Source organism: Typopeltis vanoorti, chromosome 9 (assembly GCF_054136105.1).
Source record: "Typopeltis vanoorti isolate ZY-2024b chromosome 9, IOZ_Tvanoo_1.0, whole genome shotgun sequence".
NCBI lineage: Eukaryota > Metazoa > Arthropoda > Arachnida > Uropygi > Thelyphonidae > Typopeltis > Typopeltis vanoorti.
In genome coordinates, this window is record NC_143557.1 from 107,004,745 (window position 1) to 107,019,078 (window position 14,334).

At 34.2% G+C, this 14,334-nt stretch overlaps 1 protein-coding gene across 1 annotated transcript in view; it reads right to left on the minus strand.

The window, feature by feature from the left end:
- LOC150103393 (pancreatic triacylglycerol lipase-like) overlaps positions 1–14,334 on the minus strand; it is a 60,025-nt gene that overhangs the window by 16,058 nt on the left and 29,633 nt on the right. The window contains exons 5-8 of the mRNA XM_090398358.1: positions 13,382–13,498; positions 10,929–11,045; positions 10,210–10,470; positions 2,740–2,866 (exon numbers count right to left, since the gene is read on the minus strand). Of these exons, the coding sequence (XP_090254484.1) occupies positions 2,740–2,866; positions 10,210–10,470; positions 10,929–11,045; positions 13,382–13,498 (622 nt within the window). The remainder of the gene's footprint in view (positions 1–2,739; positions 2,867–10,209; positions 10,471–10,928; positions 11,046–13,381; positions 13,499–14,334) is intronic.

Below are 14,334 nucleotides of genomic sequence, written 5' to 3' on the forward strand. Positions count from 1 at the left end.
TGCACAACCTCCAAAGGCACATATTTGAAGAAGGGAGAACAAAAAATGTACTATATATACCGGGTGATTATAAAATAACGTCAAGTGTTCAGAGCCCTCTAGCGAGTAATGTATTGGACGAAACACACCAATATTCGGTAGACGTACACAGTGGAACATGGGGATTCGATTTAACGGGGAAAAATAGTACCAAAAATCGCCAACAGAGGGGAATTTTGGCGCTGTTTACCGAGTAAAATGCATTCATTTGCATTATCACGTTTCTTGTGAGCGATCATGTAATAAAAGGAAAGCCTGTGAGATTTCTTATCATTCGTAGACGAACTGCTTTTCGATGCTTCTAACCTTACGTGAGCGTGCTTTGTTAGTCAAACTCTATTATCAGCGGAACAATAATGCCAGTGCTTGTCTTCATGATTTATGGCGTATGAAAAATTTACGAAAAGGACCGATTAGCGTAACTTACGAAAACTACTGGAACTCTAACAGTGCAGGTAGACAGGGGACGCTCAATCACCAACAAGTTGAACAAGTTGCAACTGCTATTGTGGAACAGGAGATGACGAATGTGCAGAGTACCAGCAGTGCACGAGCAATATCCCCGCAAACAGATATCGCATACACAACGGCGTGGAAAATCCTACATCACATGTTGAAGTTTTACCCCTATAAAATCAGTCTTGTTCAAGAAAAGTCACACCAGTCGACTTATCTTTGAAATTCTTAGCGCGCATGGAAGTGGATGATACATGGCCGATGCAGATTTTGTGGAGTGACGAAGCGCGCTTTTATTTGAACGGCGATATTAACACACGCAACTGTCGCATTTGGGCTGCAACTAATCCGCACGTGTGTCTGCAGATGCCTATCCACTCGCACAAAGTCACAGTGTGGTGCGGATTTAGGCATCTTTTATCATCGGTCCATACGTTTACGAGGAAAATCGCCAAAACGTACCAGTGACCTGTTCCGTCAATGCTAACAGATATGCCAATATGCTACAGAACTTTGTGGTTCCACAACTGCAGCAAAGAGGATGTCTCGATTCGACCATCTTCATGCAAGATGGTGCACCACCCCACATCAGACTTCAGGTACGGCGTGTTTTGCGACAACATTTCTCTGACAGAAGAATCATTAGTCGTGTATTTCCCACGCCATGGCCACGAGATCGCCTGATCTCAACCCTTGTGACTTTTGGCTGTGGGGATTTCTTAAAAGCATTGTGTATCAAGGACATGTACCCGATATTCCAACTTTGAAAGATCGAATAACGTTACACGTGAGACAAATCAATTCCGATATGTTGCGATCCACTGAGGAAAATGTCGTGCACCGTATGCAGTTCCTGGAACATCAGAATGGTGGTCATATTGAACCTCATTTGTAATTAACAATCAACGTCATGAAATTGATGTGTGCTGCCTCTCATTTGCCATTTAGTCATTCATTAGTCACACCTACTAAAATTAATTTCGCAGGCCAAACTTTCCCCTGTTTGCGACTTTTGGTACTATTTTTTTTTTTCGTTAAATCAAATTCCCATGTTCCACTGTGTACATCTACCGAATATTGACGTGTTTCGTCCAATAACATTACTTGCTAGAGGGCTCTGAACACTTGACGTTATTTTATAATCACCCAGTATATATATCTATTATTACGTTTAGTATTGGAACAATTTTGAAATGGTTCATATATGTAATATAATATTTATATATGTTATATATCAGAAATTAGAAATCATTATAAAGTAACCTAACCTTTATCGATTGGAAATCATTATAAACTAACCTAATCTAACCTAACCTAAACTAACCTAACCTAACCTTTATCGGTTAGGTTAGGTTAGTTAGGTTAGGTTAGTTTATAATGAAAAAAGTAAGGAAAGTACTTCTTTTGCACTCAATGAAATCAGAAATCATTACAAACTAACCTAACCTAACTTAAACTAACCTGGATGTCGCATGTCGAACTAGAGTGTAGTCGTAGTTTGTCGTGGGCAGATTAATGGGGATAAAAGATAAACATTGTGGGCCGAGCTTAATGATTGCTGGCAGACAAATGGGGATAACAAATAAAAGTTGTTGTGGGCAGATGAATGGGGATAATTGATAAATCAGAGTGGAACTGATCAGTGCTTTTCTCCATTGTTGAGGAAAGAGGTACAGCAACAACGTTTATCTATAATCCCCATTCATCTCTCCACACAACTTTTATTTGTTATCCCCATTTATCTGTCTGCAATCATTAAGCTCGGCCCACAACGTTTATCTTTTATCCCCATTAATCTGCCCACTGCAAACTACGACTACACTCTGGTTCGACGACATCAAGGTAAGTTTAGGTTAGTTTAGGTTAGGTTATACTAGGTTAGGTTAGGTTAGGTTAGGTTAGTTTATAATGATTTCTGATTTCATTGAGTGCAAAAGAAGTACTTTCCTTACTTTTTTCATTATAAACTAACCTAAGCTGTTATAATTTCTATTGAGAATGAAAACCTGTATATAAAACCTATAAACATGTTTTCATTACATTTACCAGACTCCTCTAGGAATTATTCACTTTAACCGGTTAAAGTGATTAATTCTCGTAAATTATTCACTTTAACCGGTTAAAGTGATTAATTCTCGTAAATTATTCACTTTAACCGGTAATTACTAATAATCACCGGATTTATCACTTTAACCGTAACATATACATCATCGGTTATTTGTATGATACAAAATAAAATACAACCCTTCATTTAAATACATCCTAGAAGACATATCCTTTCCTTCCAGAGTCAATACAAGCGGTTCTCTAATGAAGTCATCATTGTCATTTTTCCTTCCTCCAACTTGCACAATTACTTGATATTGGTGTACTAGAGAGAAAAAATAAATAATAAAAACGGTTATTATTCTACTTTGAATGTAATTATTAATGTGCTTCGATACAAAATTTTCAACAAATAAAAAAAAAGAGAAACTTTTTTCTTTTGCAGGTATATAAAAATTAAATTATTAATTTAATACTATACTTGTATTTGCTAAAAATCAAATTTATTCATGCTAAATAGGACTTGTGAATTATAAATCTGCTATTAACTTGAAGTAATATATCTCTAACAGTCAGTTCAAATATCACGGAACTCGTTCAAAAGGAAACGCAAAGACCCCAAAAAATAAACTTGAGAGAGCGAAAGAAAGTTACATTTCTTGACCATAAATCATTGGCCATTAAGGCCGTTCTTGCATGTTTTGATGAATTATATTATCAATAAGAAGGCATGAATGCAATGTCGATTTATTCCACAGAAAAACTTTTCGAAACTAGTGTTAGAGTATGCGCAGTAGAAATGTATTGATTCCTGTATCACTAACAGAGACAGATCCTACATGTTAGGATAAACCATTGGCACTGTAAAAGAAAGGTCTATATGATCTTGCAGCAACAACCAATTGATTTTTTTCATCTATTAGTCATCTATTTATCTATTAGGAATCTCTTCAATACCATACTTTTCTTCGAATTCTTACCTTGTGATTTCATAACTGTTTTGAACTTTTCCATATGAATATTACTTACTGAACATGGTACACCACTTTTGTATATTTAATAATCGAGAACAGAAATAAATATTATATTTTAAGAATTCTAAAACCTTTTCATGAAGAACTATGACTTAAAAAACAGGACAGTCCAGAAAAGTAGGCGTAAAACCGAAAAAAGTCTAATCAAACACTGAGCAAAAAAATTGTATGCTCTCATGTAATAACTATTTCTTCTTAGCTCTTCTTCTTAAGATATTTTGCAAAATATATTATTAAAAAAAGTGAAACATTTCTATTATTAATTGAACGTTATAATAATGTTCGATTTTAGTTATTGGATAAAGAACTTTTTTGGCATTTCTTTTTCAGTTTCTTCCCGAGTTAGTCAATGTTTGTGAAAAGCAAGTAAAATTTTCTATTAGAAATTCATGTTTTAACTCAAAAATCTGCCGTGAAACTCACAGTATTCCAAAGAGTAATACGTAATGTTAGAGTTAAGGACCATGAGGTTCCTCCAGATATTTACCGTAATCTCCTCCATGGATGCCCATGAAAATTATTGCGAGCCTTTGACCAGCTGTCGGTGACAGCTAAGGGTGGAATTTGCTGTCCACCAGTTTTCAAAAGTTAGTTACAGCTAAGCCTTGGCTACTCTATTTGTGGGATAACGTTCCTTAGCGAATTTATATACAGGGTGATCCAACAGTCATGTCATCGATGTCACAATAAAAATCAGTCCGGGAACTTCGAGAATCTCGCTTTGATGTGACACATTCCTTCATAGTGGTAGCATGAATGCCGATAACATACAGGCGTACCTCAATGAATCACGTGATTGTGAAAAACAAACAAACAAAATGACCTGCGAGATGTGATTGGAAAAATGTTCAGCCTAACAGATCATCCCTGAAGAAATGGTAGTTACTTATTTTAGTGTTTTTTTGCAGTTTATTTGCCATGGAGGATGAGTTCACCTTTACTGAATTACCTGATATATGCTTTTATCATGGGTATGTCAGCATTAATAGACATCGGCTATATCATTAAGCTTGTCTGATATTTGAATTAAATGTGAACATTCATTCGTCTTCATCATTGCCTTGGTCAATGTGGCACAATTCCTAAACCAAAAAAGAACCAGGTGGATGAAGAATCGTGAGGACACGGAAAAACATACTCTGCCTAATTGCACACCGAATCCATACATTAGCAGACGAAAGATTGCAGTGGAAGAGCGAGCACTTTTACCAGGCGTCATCTTCCATTGGTATTTTGTGAGTGGTTTCTATGACACCTTACGGGGACAAAGATGCCTTTCTAGTGTGTTTTCTTACAGACGATGTTCACTCGAAATAATATTTTCGATTATTACCGATATATGTGGGCGAATAAAGAAACACATGTAGTTAATCAGGCAAGACATCAGAATCATTATCCACATATAGGCAGGTCTCTCTTGAGCCGTTTTTTCTCTTTCTGGCAAACAGTCTTATAGAGCTTTTGTCCCTTGCTTCTTGTAAAACTTGGAAGGAAAACTCTTCTATGATATTGCAATGCTGAAACGAACGGTCACGTGTAAAGATAAGGATGTTTGCCTCTTTACAAGGCCTTGATAAGACCTCACTGGACTATTGTGCGCGGATCTGGTCTCCTGGTTTCCGTTATGATTCTGATGTATTGGAGAGAGTGCAAAGGAGAGTGTTAAAAATGATATCAGGATTGTGAAATATTGAGTATGAAGACAGATTGAGAATTTGTAGACTGCAGACGAAAGATTGCAGTGGGAGAGAATTATATAACCCTTTCAGACAAACTTCTGAAAGGGTGATACAGGATATTAATTGATGAAATTTTTCAATTTATGGAGGTTGGGGAAAGGACGAGAGAGAATCCTTGGGAGCTGAGAATGAAGGCCGCTAAGAAAGGGGGTGAGGACTAGATTTTGCTCTCATAGGGTGGTGAGTGATTGGAATGGATTGCCATTGGGTGTTTTGAGTGCAAGCAGTGTGAATGAATTCGAGAATAAGTATGATAGCTGATGTGTGTAGTATGTGGCCTCCCTCGATGAGTCTGACTCCCCGGAGATCTCTCTTAATAATAATAATAATAATAATAATAATAATAATAATAATAATAATAATAATATGCTCGCTGACGTTTCCTTTGCATGAAAGAAACATGCAGTTCACAGAATTCCACTACGCTGTACTCGTAAGGTGTAAAAGTGTTTTGATCGTAGGTTTCCTGAAAGATGAATCTAGAACTACGCCAATTACAGTATATGGTCTCCTAGGTTACGTGACTTCAATTCTTTTATTACTTGTGCAGTCATTTGAAATCCTTTCTCTACTTTACACCAGTGGGGAATGGTTGATAAACTGCGGGAATCTTTTAAGAATGCAGGTACTGCCATCGGACACCGACTAGTAATTTTTGTAGGTGAGAAATTGTCAATGGTATGACTCTCAAACTTGAATAAGGTACTTACGTTCATTCCACTATTTCTTTTGCCAGTTTACCAAGGAATTCATCCTTTTTTCTTCACAATGTGCTTTTCTATGTGCACTGCAGTTTGGCAACATTAGTACTGCCACATTTTTAGGTATGGCTATATCTTTGAAATTTAAAACAGGAGTGTAAAATCACCCTGTCACAGAAAAAAAAAATGAAACTTTCATTTCTTTTAATATCGGATTCTTAACAAAATACAAGACGAGATATACGATATGGATATATATCGTATATCTCATCCTTCCTTAGTGGATTATGTCCATTTGCTTGCTTCAGCAAAATAACTAGGTTAATGATCCTAATTTAGGATAAGATAGAGTGGTTAATCCTATCCTCAGAGGAGATAGGATTGACAGACAAATATATACTGAGTTCGCAAGTTTTCCACCCCCTAACTTATCTCAATATCATTTGAAAAACCTTTATACACATACCAACCACTAAATTAAAAACCTTTATGAAGATGTACGTAAACGTCACTTGCGCAGCTTATATGCAAAATATTTGGTCACGTGCGTCACCACGTGTTCTAGGCAACTATTTAAGAATGTTGCTGGTCAGTAATCGTCAATAGTTTTGATCACAATGGGAAAACAAAAGATCTTTCCGAGTTCAATAATGGGCTCATGGGTGTCTCAATAAATGAGAAATCCTGGGTGCTTTATGAGTAGAAAAATACCTACGTTGCTTGTCTAAGAGGCGTAACGGTTGCTCTGAGATAGTCTGTCAGGAACTAGATTGTCTGTGCGGACAAACAGAATTTCTTGTGTGGAAACTGACCGAAGCTTTTAATAAAGTCTGCTCCTGGCCAATATCTCACCGAACTATGTGCAGGGAAGTGAAAAGGATCTGTATTGGCAGTCGCATGCCTATATAGAAACCACTGATATCTGCGAAGTTTGTAATTCAGTGGCTGGTATATGTTAGTCAAGGAACCAGACTCTTTCAAGTGAGATAAGGCCATCATAGGATTTATTATAAATTTCCGCTAATTTCTTTTTAATTTACAACGAAATCACCTTATTGTGTTTCAGAGTTAAACTAATTGTATTGGTCACAAGCTTTATATCTATTCTATTCTCTAAACGATTACTGCTTACATTCTGCTTCTTAATATCGACTTTAATAAAGTCGATATTAACGATTATTAATAAAATCATTTTCGGAAAATTTTATAGTTTCCTTTGAAACTATAAAATCTGTTTCAAAGGCGTTTTACATATTTATGCAATCAATTTGTCTATTTTTAAAATCCACTTTTGGATGCTTTTATAGTATGTGTGTTTTATATATTTTGTATAGCATTCTGGTATTATTGCAAACGCACTTTACGTAGTAGTCCATGATTAGTTTCAGTTTGTATTAACTTGACCAAAAACGATCATAAATATTTCACTGATGCATTTGAAATTAACGTAATACTCCTCGAGAGAGAGAGAGAGAGAGAGAGAGAGAGAGAGAGAGAGATAGCAGAAGCTGTTAGCACAAAATATTGCAGTTAAGATATCTTTGGACAGCATCTATTCATTCGTTTACTCTATATTCTAGTACAGTCGCGAGAACGTCACAATGTTAGTTTTTTCTATGTAAACATCAACATAAGCATAGCTTATATCTACAAGTTTATCTATAAGCTGCTATCTATAAGTTTATGTTTATATCTATAAACAGAAACACATTGTGATATAGACAAATAATGCAAATATAAATCATGACACCATATAATACGTAGAGCTATATCCATATTTAAAGGATCACATAAACGACTTACATAGATATAGTAAAAAATTAGTATTGTTTTTTGTCAGGTAAATACTAATAAAGGTTTAAAAAACACTGAGAATTTAAAAATTATCATCAAATTCTCAGTAAGTATCTTCAAGGTATATAAATAAATTAATCACTTGATTAATGCGATGAATATTAATATTACAAATTAATATGAATTGAAATAAAAAGTAGCGTTCTAATATATTGCACGCAAATTTGAAACATTACATTAAAAAAAACACTGTAATCATAATAAAATGAATATTTTTTTACAGAGTGACATGGATAGCATACGGTATTCTTCTACAATTAGCAAAAAAAAAAAAAAAAAAAAGCAACTGGAAAGCAATGAATTTGGTTACCATTTTTCCCCCCCAGAGCTATCGCCTATAAAAATAAATAAATCCCCTAACACCTTTCATTTCCCAAAGGAAGTAGCCGGAGCTCTATTACCCTAACTTTTTCTAATACCTGTCAATTCACCTGATAGTGAACTCAACTTAACAGTTGATCAAGGTTTTTCAAAAGAAAAGAGAGAGAGAGAGAGAGAGAGAGAGAGAGAGAGAGAGAGAGCATGGCACACATCTGCTGCCATCTCGTGGCTTAAATCCTAACACTTGGATTAACATGTGCAAAATGTGAGTTCAAACATCGATCTTTTCTGTATTTTTACAAAGTGAATTTTTACTATATATAATTACATAGCAAAACAAAATTAAATATTCTAGCCTCATGGTAACTTTAATGATGCTAGATCTTCAGATGATAAATCTAGAAAGACAAGCAAATTTGATTCTAATAATTGATTAGAGAAAATTTTTTCTAAGCCTATTATTATTATTATTATTATTATTATTATTATTATTATCAGACCTCCATGGAGTCAAGTGACTCATCGTGGGAGGTTCCACTATTACACACACAGCTTATCATACAGTGTCTTAGATGTGTTCACTGTCTCCGCATTCATAACACTCTCAAGCAATGCATTCGATTCCTACACAACTCTCGATGTAAAAAATTTACTCCTCATACAGCTTTCCCAAATGACCTCTTGTTTTTACCTTTGTTCTTCCCCATTCTATGTAATACATCATTCACATTAATCTGGTAACAACCGCTTAATAACTTATGTCTTTCAATCACACTCCCACTTCTCCTATCCACTAGTCTGTGCAAGTTACATTTCCTCAATCTGTCTTCATACTCAATATTCTAGAGACCAGAAACTTATGTCTCAATAAATCCTCTCCTCCTCCTATCCACTAGTCTGTGTAATTTACATTTCCTCACCCTGTCTTCATACTCAACATTCTAGAGATCAGAAACTATCTTAGTAAATCGTCTCAAGACCTTTTCCAATATCTCTTTATCCTTTTAAAAACCAGGTGACCATATCTGTGTACAGTAGTCCATATGTGGTCTCTAATCAGAATCTTATACAGTGGAACCATAACATCCTGACTTCTACACGTTAATGTCCTCCGCATCATTGCCATAATCCATTGTCCTGTCTTCACGATTCTCGCAATGTGTCCCCAAAATTTTAGGCCCTTGTCCACAATCTCTTCCAGATCCTTCAACTCCACCACTTCTTTCAAGAACTGCCACTAACTCTATAATCTGCATCCCATCTTTGCTTCAGAAATTTCAAAACTTTACATTTAGCAACATTGAACTGGTAATCCCAATCACTTGCCCATTTATCCAGCACATTCAAGTCCTCTTGCAAAGCCACAACATCAGCTTCATTTCTGATTATTCTCAAATTACAGCTGTTTGCAGATATTTATTTTATCATTTTGGTGCAAGTGAGTAGGCTTTTTCTTCCGAAAAAAAACCCCCTTCAGTTTTCATTCCTTCAACTCTCTAAAAGTGACCAAAGACCCAGGAGTGCATAGAAATAAATAATACTAATTATAATTAGAAACCTCGCCTTTCATCTAGCAAGCGAGTCACAAAAACTGCACTAAATGGAGAGTGATGGGGAAGAACAGCTATCTACCTATTTTCCAAAAGTCAGGACTAAAAGAGTGCTTCCTTTGGAGAATGAAAGAATTTAGACGATTTATTATTTATTTTAATAAATGGTATTAAGAATAATATATCTTTATTCACATTAGCACAATTAACATAAAGTATAAGAAAATTAGCAACATTAAATTGCATAAACCATTGCTTGTTTCAGTTAAGAGAACTTAGAGACATATAGCAATTATATTACCATTATATAATTTTGTTAAGAGAGTATATTTGTTCGTTAAATAGCAATTCAACTATTGATTGAATTATACTCATATTAAAGTAAGGTTCACTCTCATAATTAACGAATAACTAAATTAGCATTATGTCTGGTAATTTAATATAAATAAAAATATAAAACTTTACTTACAACAGTATGGAAAATCACCGCTCGTTTTCATGAAATATCGCTGAGGCGATTTGTTTGCATATAGAGATTTTTGCCTGTCGGCATTAAGTCCCATTTCGGCACATCTAGTGGCGTTTGTGCTGCAATCACCACATCTACCATCAGCAAAACTTTCCCAATCTGGACATGTTATTCCAACAGGAGCACAATCTTTTTGATTAATAGAAGATATATATAAATCCACAACACGTAGGTGGTCGCAGATAAGTAAATTTATAGTTCCTTGAATAAAAAATTGAAAAAAAATTGCTGTATTAATATTTGCATAATAAATTATTTTCATTGATTTAATTAAAAGTAATATTTTATTACTGTTTTTGTCGGCAAATTCTTGCCGCTAGGTGACTTTTAAACAGTACTAAGAAAAGCGTTAAGTTTAAAAGATTTGTAATTTTGTAATGTCGGTGAACATGTAACTTTCAAAAAAATGTGATTTTTAGGTATGTTGACTATTTATTTATTACTTGTTTTTCGTGCAGTGTATTCTAATTTTTATCTGTTATTGTGATTTTAAACGATATCTGTGAATATATATTTTAAATAGTTTAAGCAGTTAGCCTAGTCATTTATAAATATTTCATAAAATTAGGCTTAACTTCGTACGTTATCGATTGTTACAGTAAGTGGTACGTTTTATTTTCTTTTTGCTACAAAATTGAAAAGACCAAAAAACATCTTACCCTCAACGATTCCTCGTTGTAAAAATGTAGGAATCTTAGATTCTCTACACCCAGGTTGCTCTTTTCCACCATTAATGAAAAAGTCGGCATGTCCAATCGCTTCCATTATGCCTAATCCTGCGTAAAGAAAAGTATAGTATATAAACAGTTTCAGAGTAAATGTATAATGTTGACTGCATGTAATTGCTATGCGAAAATGTTTCATTCTTTATCATGGATGGTATGTTTAAAAAATGAAATCCGAAATGAAAATTATGACTATAATCGGATGTAAAATATATTAGGCATATGCAGAATAAGTAGGATAAATTTTAAACGAGCATTCTGATACTAGCAATAATGTACAGTATTTTATGTTATAGATGCCCACAGTTATGTTAATAAGAAGTGCAAATATCCTACTCTTAATAAGCTCAACAGTTTATCAGAAATAAATATAGACTAATTTATTTCTTCATTTTTTAAGGAAACTGTTGGAAATCTTTTTATATTATCGTGCAATTGTATTATTCCTTTGCTGCTAAATTGTACGATTTAAAATATTTAAATCATGGAAATAATGTTTCCTCCAAGAATTATATCTGCTTGTGTCGAGTAGTAAATAATTATGATTCAAATTAATTCTTACTTACGATAATTCTAACTTGAGAAATATTTTTGCATCTTCATAATATTTCGATTCGATCGTTCCTTCAGGAAGTTGTTCCCCCCCCCCCCCTTTGATTTCAGTAATTAAATCCCGAACTTGGAAACAATTTGCATGTAATATCTGAGAAGTACATTCAAAAGGGAAAAGAAAAAGAGAAAAAAAAAGCCCATATCAAGAGATGCTCAGGGAAGGTAAGTGTTATAGTCCTGCCTATTTTGTTTGTTGAAAGTTTATTCGCAACAAACTTTTTTCGCTTTCAGGAATAATCCAAAACTTCGTTTCAACGATAACTTGAAATAATAAATTTTAGTCTTCAGTTTAGTAATGGAGCCTGCTATCAACGTCAAACTAAACGATTTTTTGATAGACAGAGAAGTGGATTTAAAAAAAAAAAAATGCGATATTTTACTTCGATTAATATTCAGATTTTTTTCAGATCTCATATGATTAAAAATCGTAATTTAAAAGTAGTTACTTTATTTTCTAGCAATTGGTGATGTTGTTGCTATCGTTATTACTACTCGAATTTCAGAGAGAAATTTATATTTCTCGACAATTAAAAGACTGTCAGGCCATATACATAGCCTCTTCTACATTGCATATAATGTCCTTTTTTTTAGTACCTGGCTCACGTTTTTGGCATATGAGATATTTTATATAACTTAGTTTTTAGAGAAGCAAAACAGTTCATCAAATAACTGAACGAAATCGGTTATATGATGAAGATGCAGCCTGTAGCGCTGTTTACATTTTATTTATTTCTACTTACTTTGCGGAAATTAACAAGGGATATCAAAGAACTAATAAACAACTATATTCTAAATTTGGTTGAAATCGCTTGAGCAACATGAGTTGTAGCGGTGTTTGCGAGGTATCCGACTCTCTCTCTCTCTCTCTCTCTCTCTCTCTCTCTCTCTCTCTCTCTCTCTCTCTCTCTCTCTCAACTATTTTATTGTGATTGGGCTTGATATTTCAGAGGAATTTAAGTTATATTTTCTCCCAAAGGACTCCAACTCTCTCTTTAAAAAAATCATTTCGCTTCATACCAATCGGACTAAAGTTTTCTAGCACCTTAAGCTATGCAAGAAACAGCTGAATTTCAAATTTAGTTGAAATCGGTGAAACCATGCAATATGTTCAGGTATCTGTTGAGGAAATCCCCCCCACCACCACCCTTTTCAGTTTCTTCCAATAGGTTAAATTTTTCAGGGCTTTTCAGCAACGTGGAGGACAAGTGCATTCCAAATTTTGTCAAATCGGTTGATGCGATCTGAGTATGTGAAAGAAGAAGAAAACACTTTTGTGTTTTTCTCTGTTTTGAAAATGCTCTGAGTTGTAATATTATTATTCTTATGAACTGATTTTATCTCTTCAAAAGTAGGGTACCGCATCCTGTCGAATACCTCCGTCGAATAAAAGTGATGGATATCATTAATTACAGTATTAAAAAGGTCAACCAAGTAGTTGCTTTTATATTTCAGCTAAGCCCTACATCCTCGGGAACTTGACGCTCACTTTTTTACGTCGGTAGTTGGCTATTTGACGTCACTAGACGCCTTTTTTTTTTTTATTACATATGAGATTAATAATATTACCAACCAAAACTTCACTTGATTCTGTCCGGTAAGAATCAAAAACATTGGGAAATTGGATAAAGTATAGCAACCATTGCTTGAAAAGTGTATTTCTCTCAGCCGCAAATCTGGTACGGCATCACTATTTGAAAACAACAAAAACTTCTTTTTACACTTAATGGGATAGGTTATTTCACTGATTGTGAAATAAATTGTAAATATTCGCTTACCTTCTAAAAGTCCGGTTCCACCATCTGTATGAATGATATCAACAAACTGTGCATCACTCTTATCTAGTCGTCTTGTGGGTGTGGTTCGATAGAAATATGGACCGGCAGGATCAAGACCTGTTTATGAAATAGCAATTACTGTTTTTTTTTCTAAAATATCCATTTTTATGTAAAATTCGAACATTTTATGTAATGATTTTGCTTTTATTATTATTATTAATTTATTTTTTATTTTTATTTATTTATTTTTTTTTTATTATTATTTTTATTATTTTTTTTTTTTGCAATACAATGCATAACAACGACTATCGTTTACCGATACGATGATGCCTTTCCACTGAACCCATACTAAATGGGGTGTATTATACTTTATTCATTGATGCATGTAACTTTCAAAGTGCTCAAAAAAAAAAAAAAACCTGCTTAATAGATATTTTAATCCAGTATATCTCTTTTACATTACCTTATTCTTTCCTAGAGCAAAATTGAATGGTAGTGAAACTTGTCCTGATTTATGTTTTCTGCCTTAAGTACACAAAATAACGAATTATGGTATCTATTGAAATTGACAGTATACTGACTCTTGTATATAGTTCTTGAATATTTCTCAGTTATCCATTTCACTTTTCTGGGAGGTGTGGAAGAATTCTCCTCCCTTGTATCCGGCACTGCATTTCCTGTAATCCATGTGTTGTTGAACCAGATTACTGAACTGTGTGCTGTGCGTTGTCATGAAGTAGGCATGTCTTTTGGATGTTATCACCCAGATATTGAGCATAGGCAGCGATAAAGATGATTATATTCTTGTTTCTAAAAAACGGTCGTAGTAGTCCCAATTTCTCGGTTAGTCATACCTTTTCGCTTGTTGACATCCATACAAAATTTATGTCCGAACATCGTTTTGGATTGTAATCATTTGACATCAGAGTAAAAGTACCATACAGTTTCCCAAA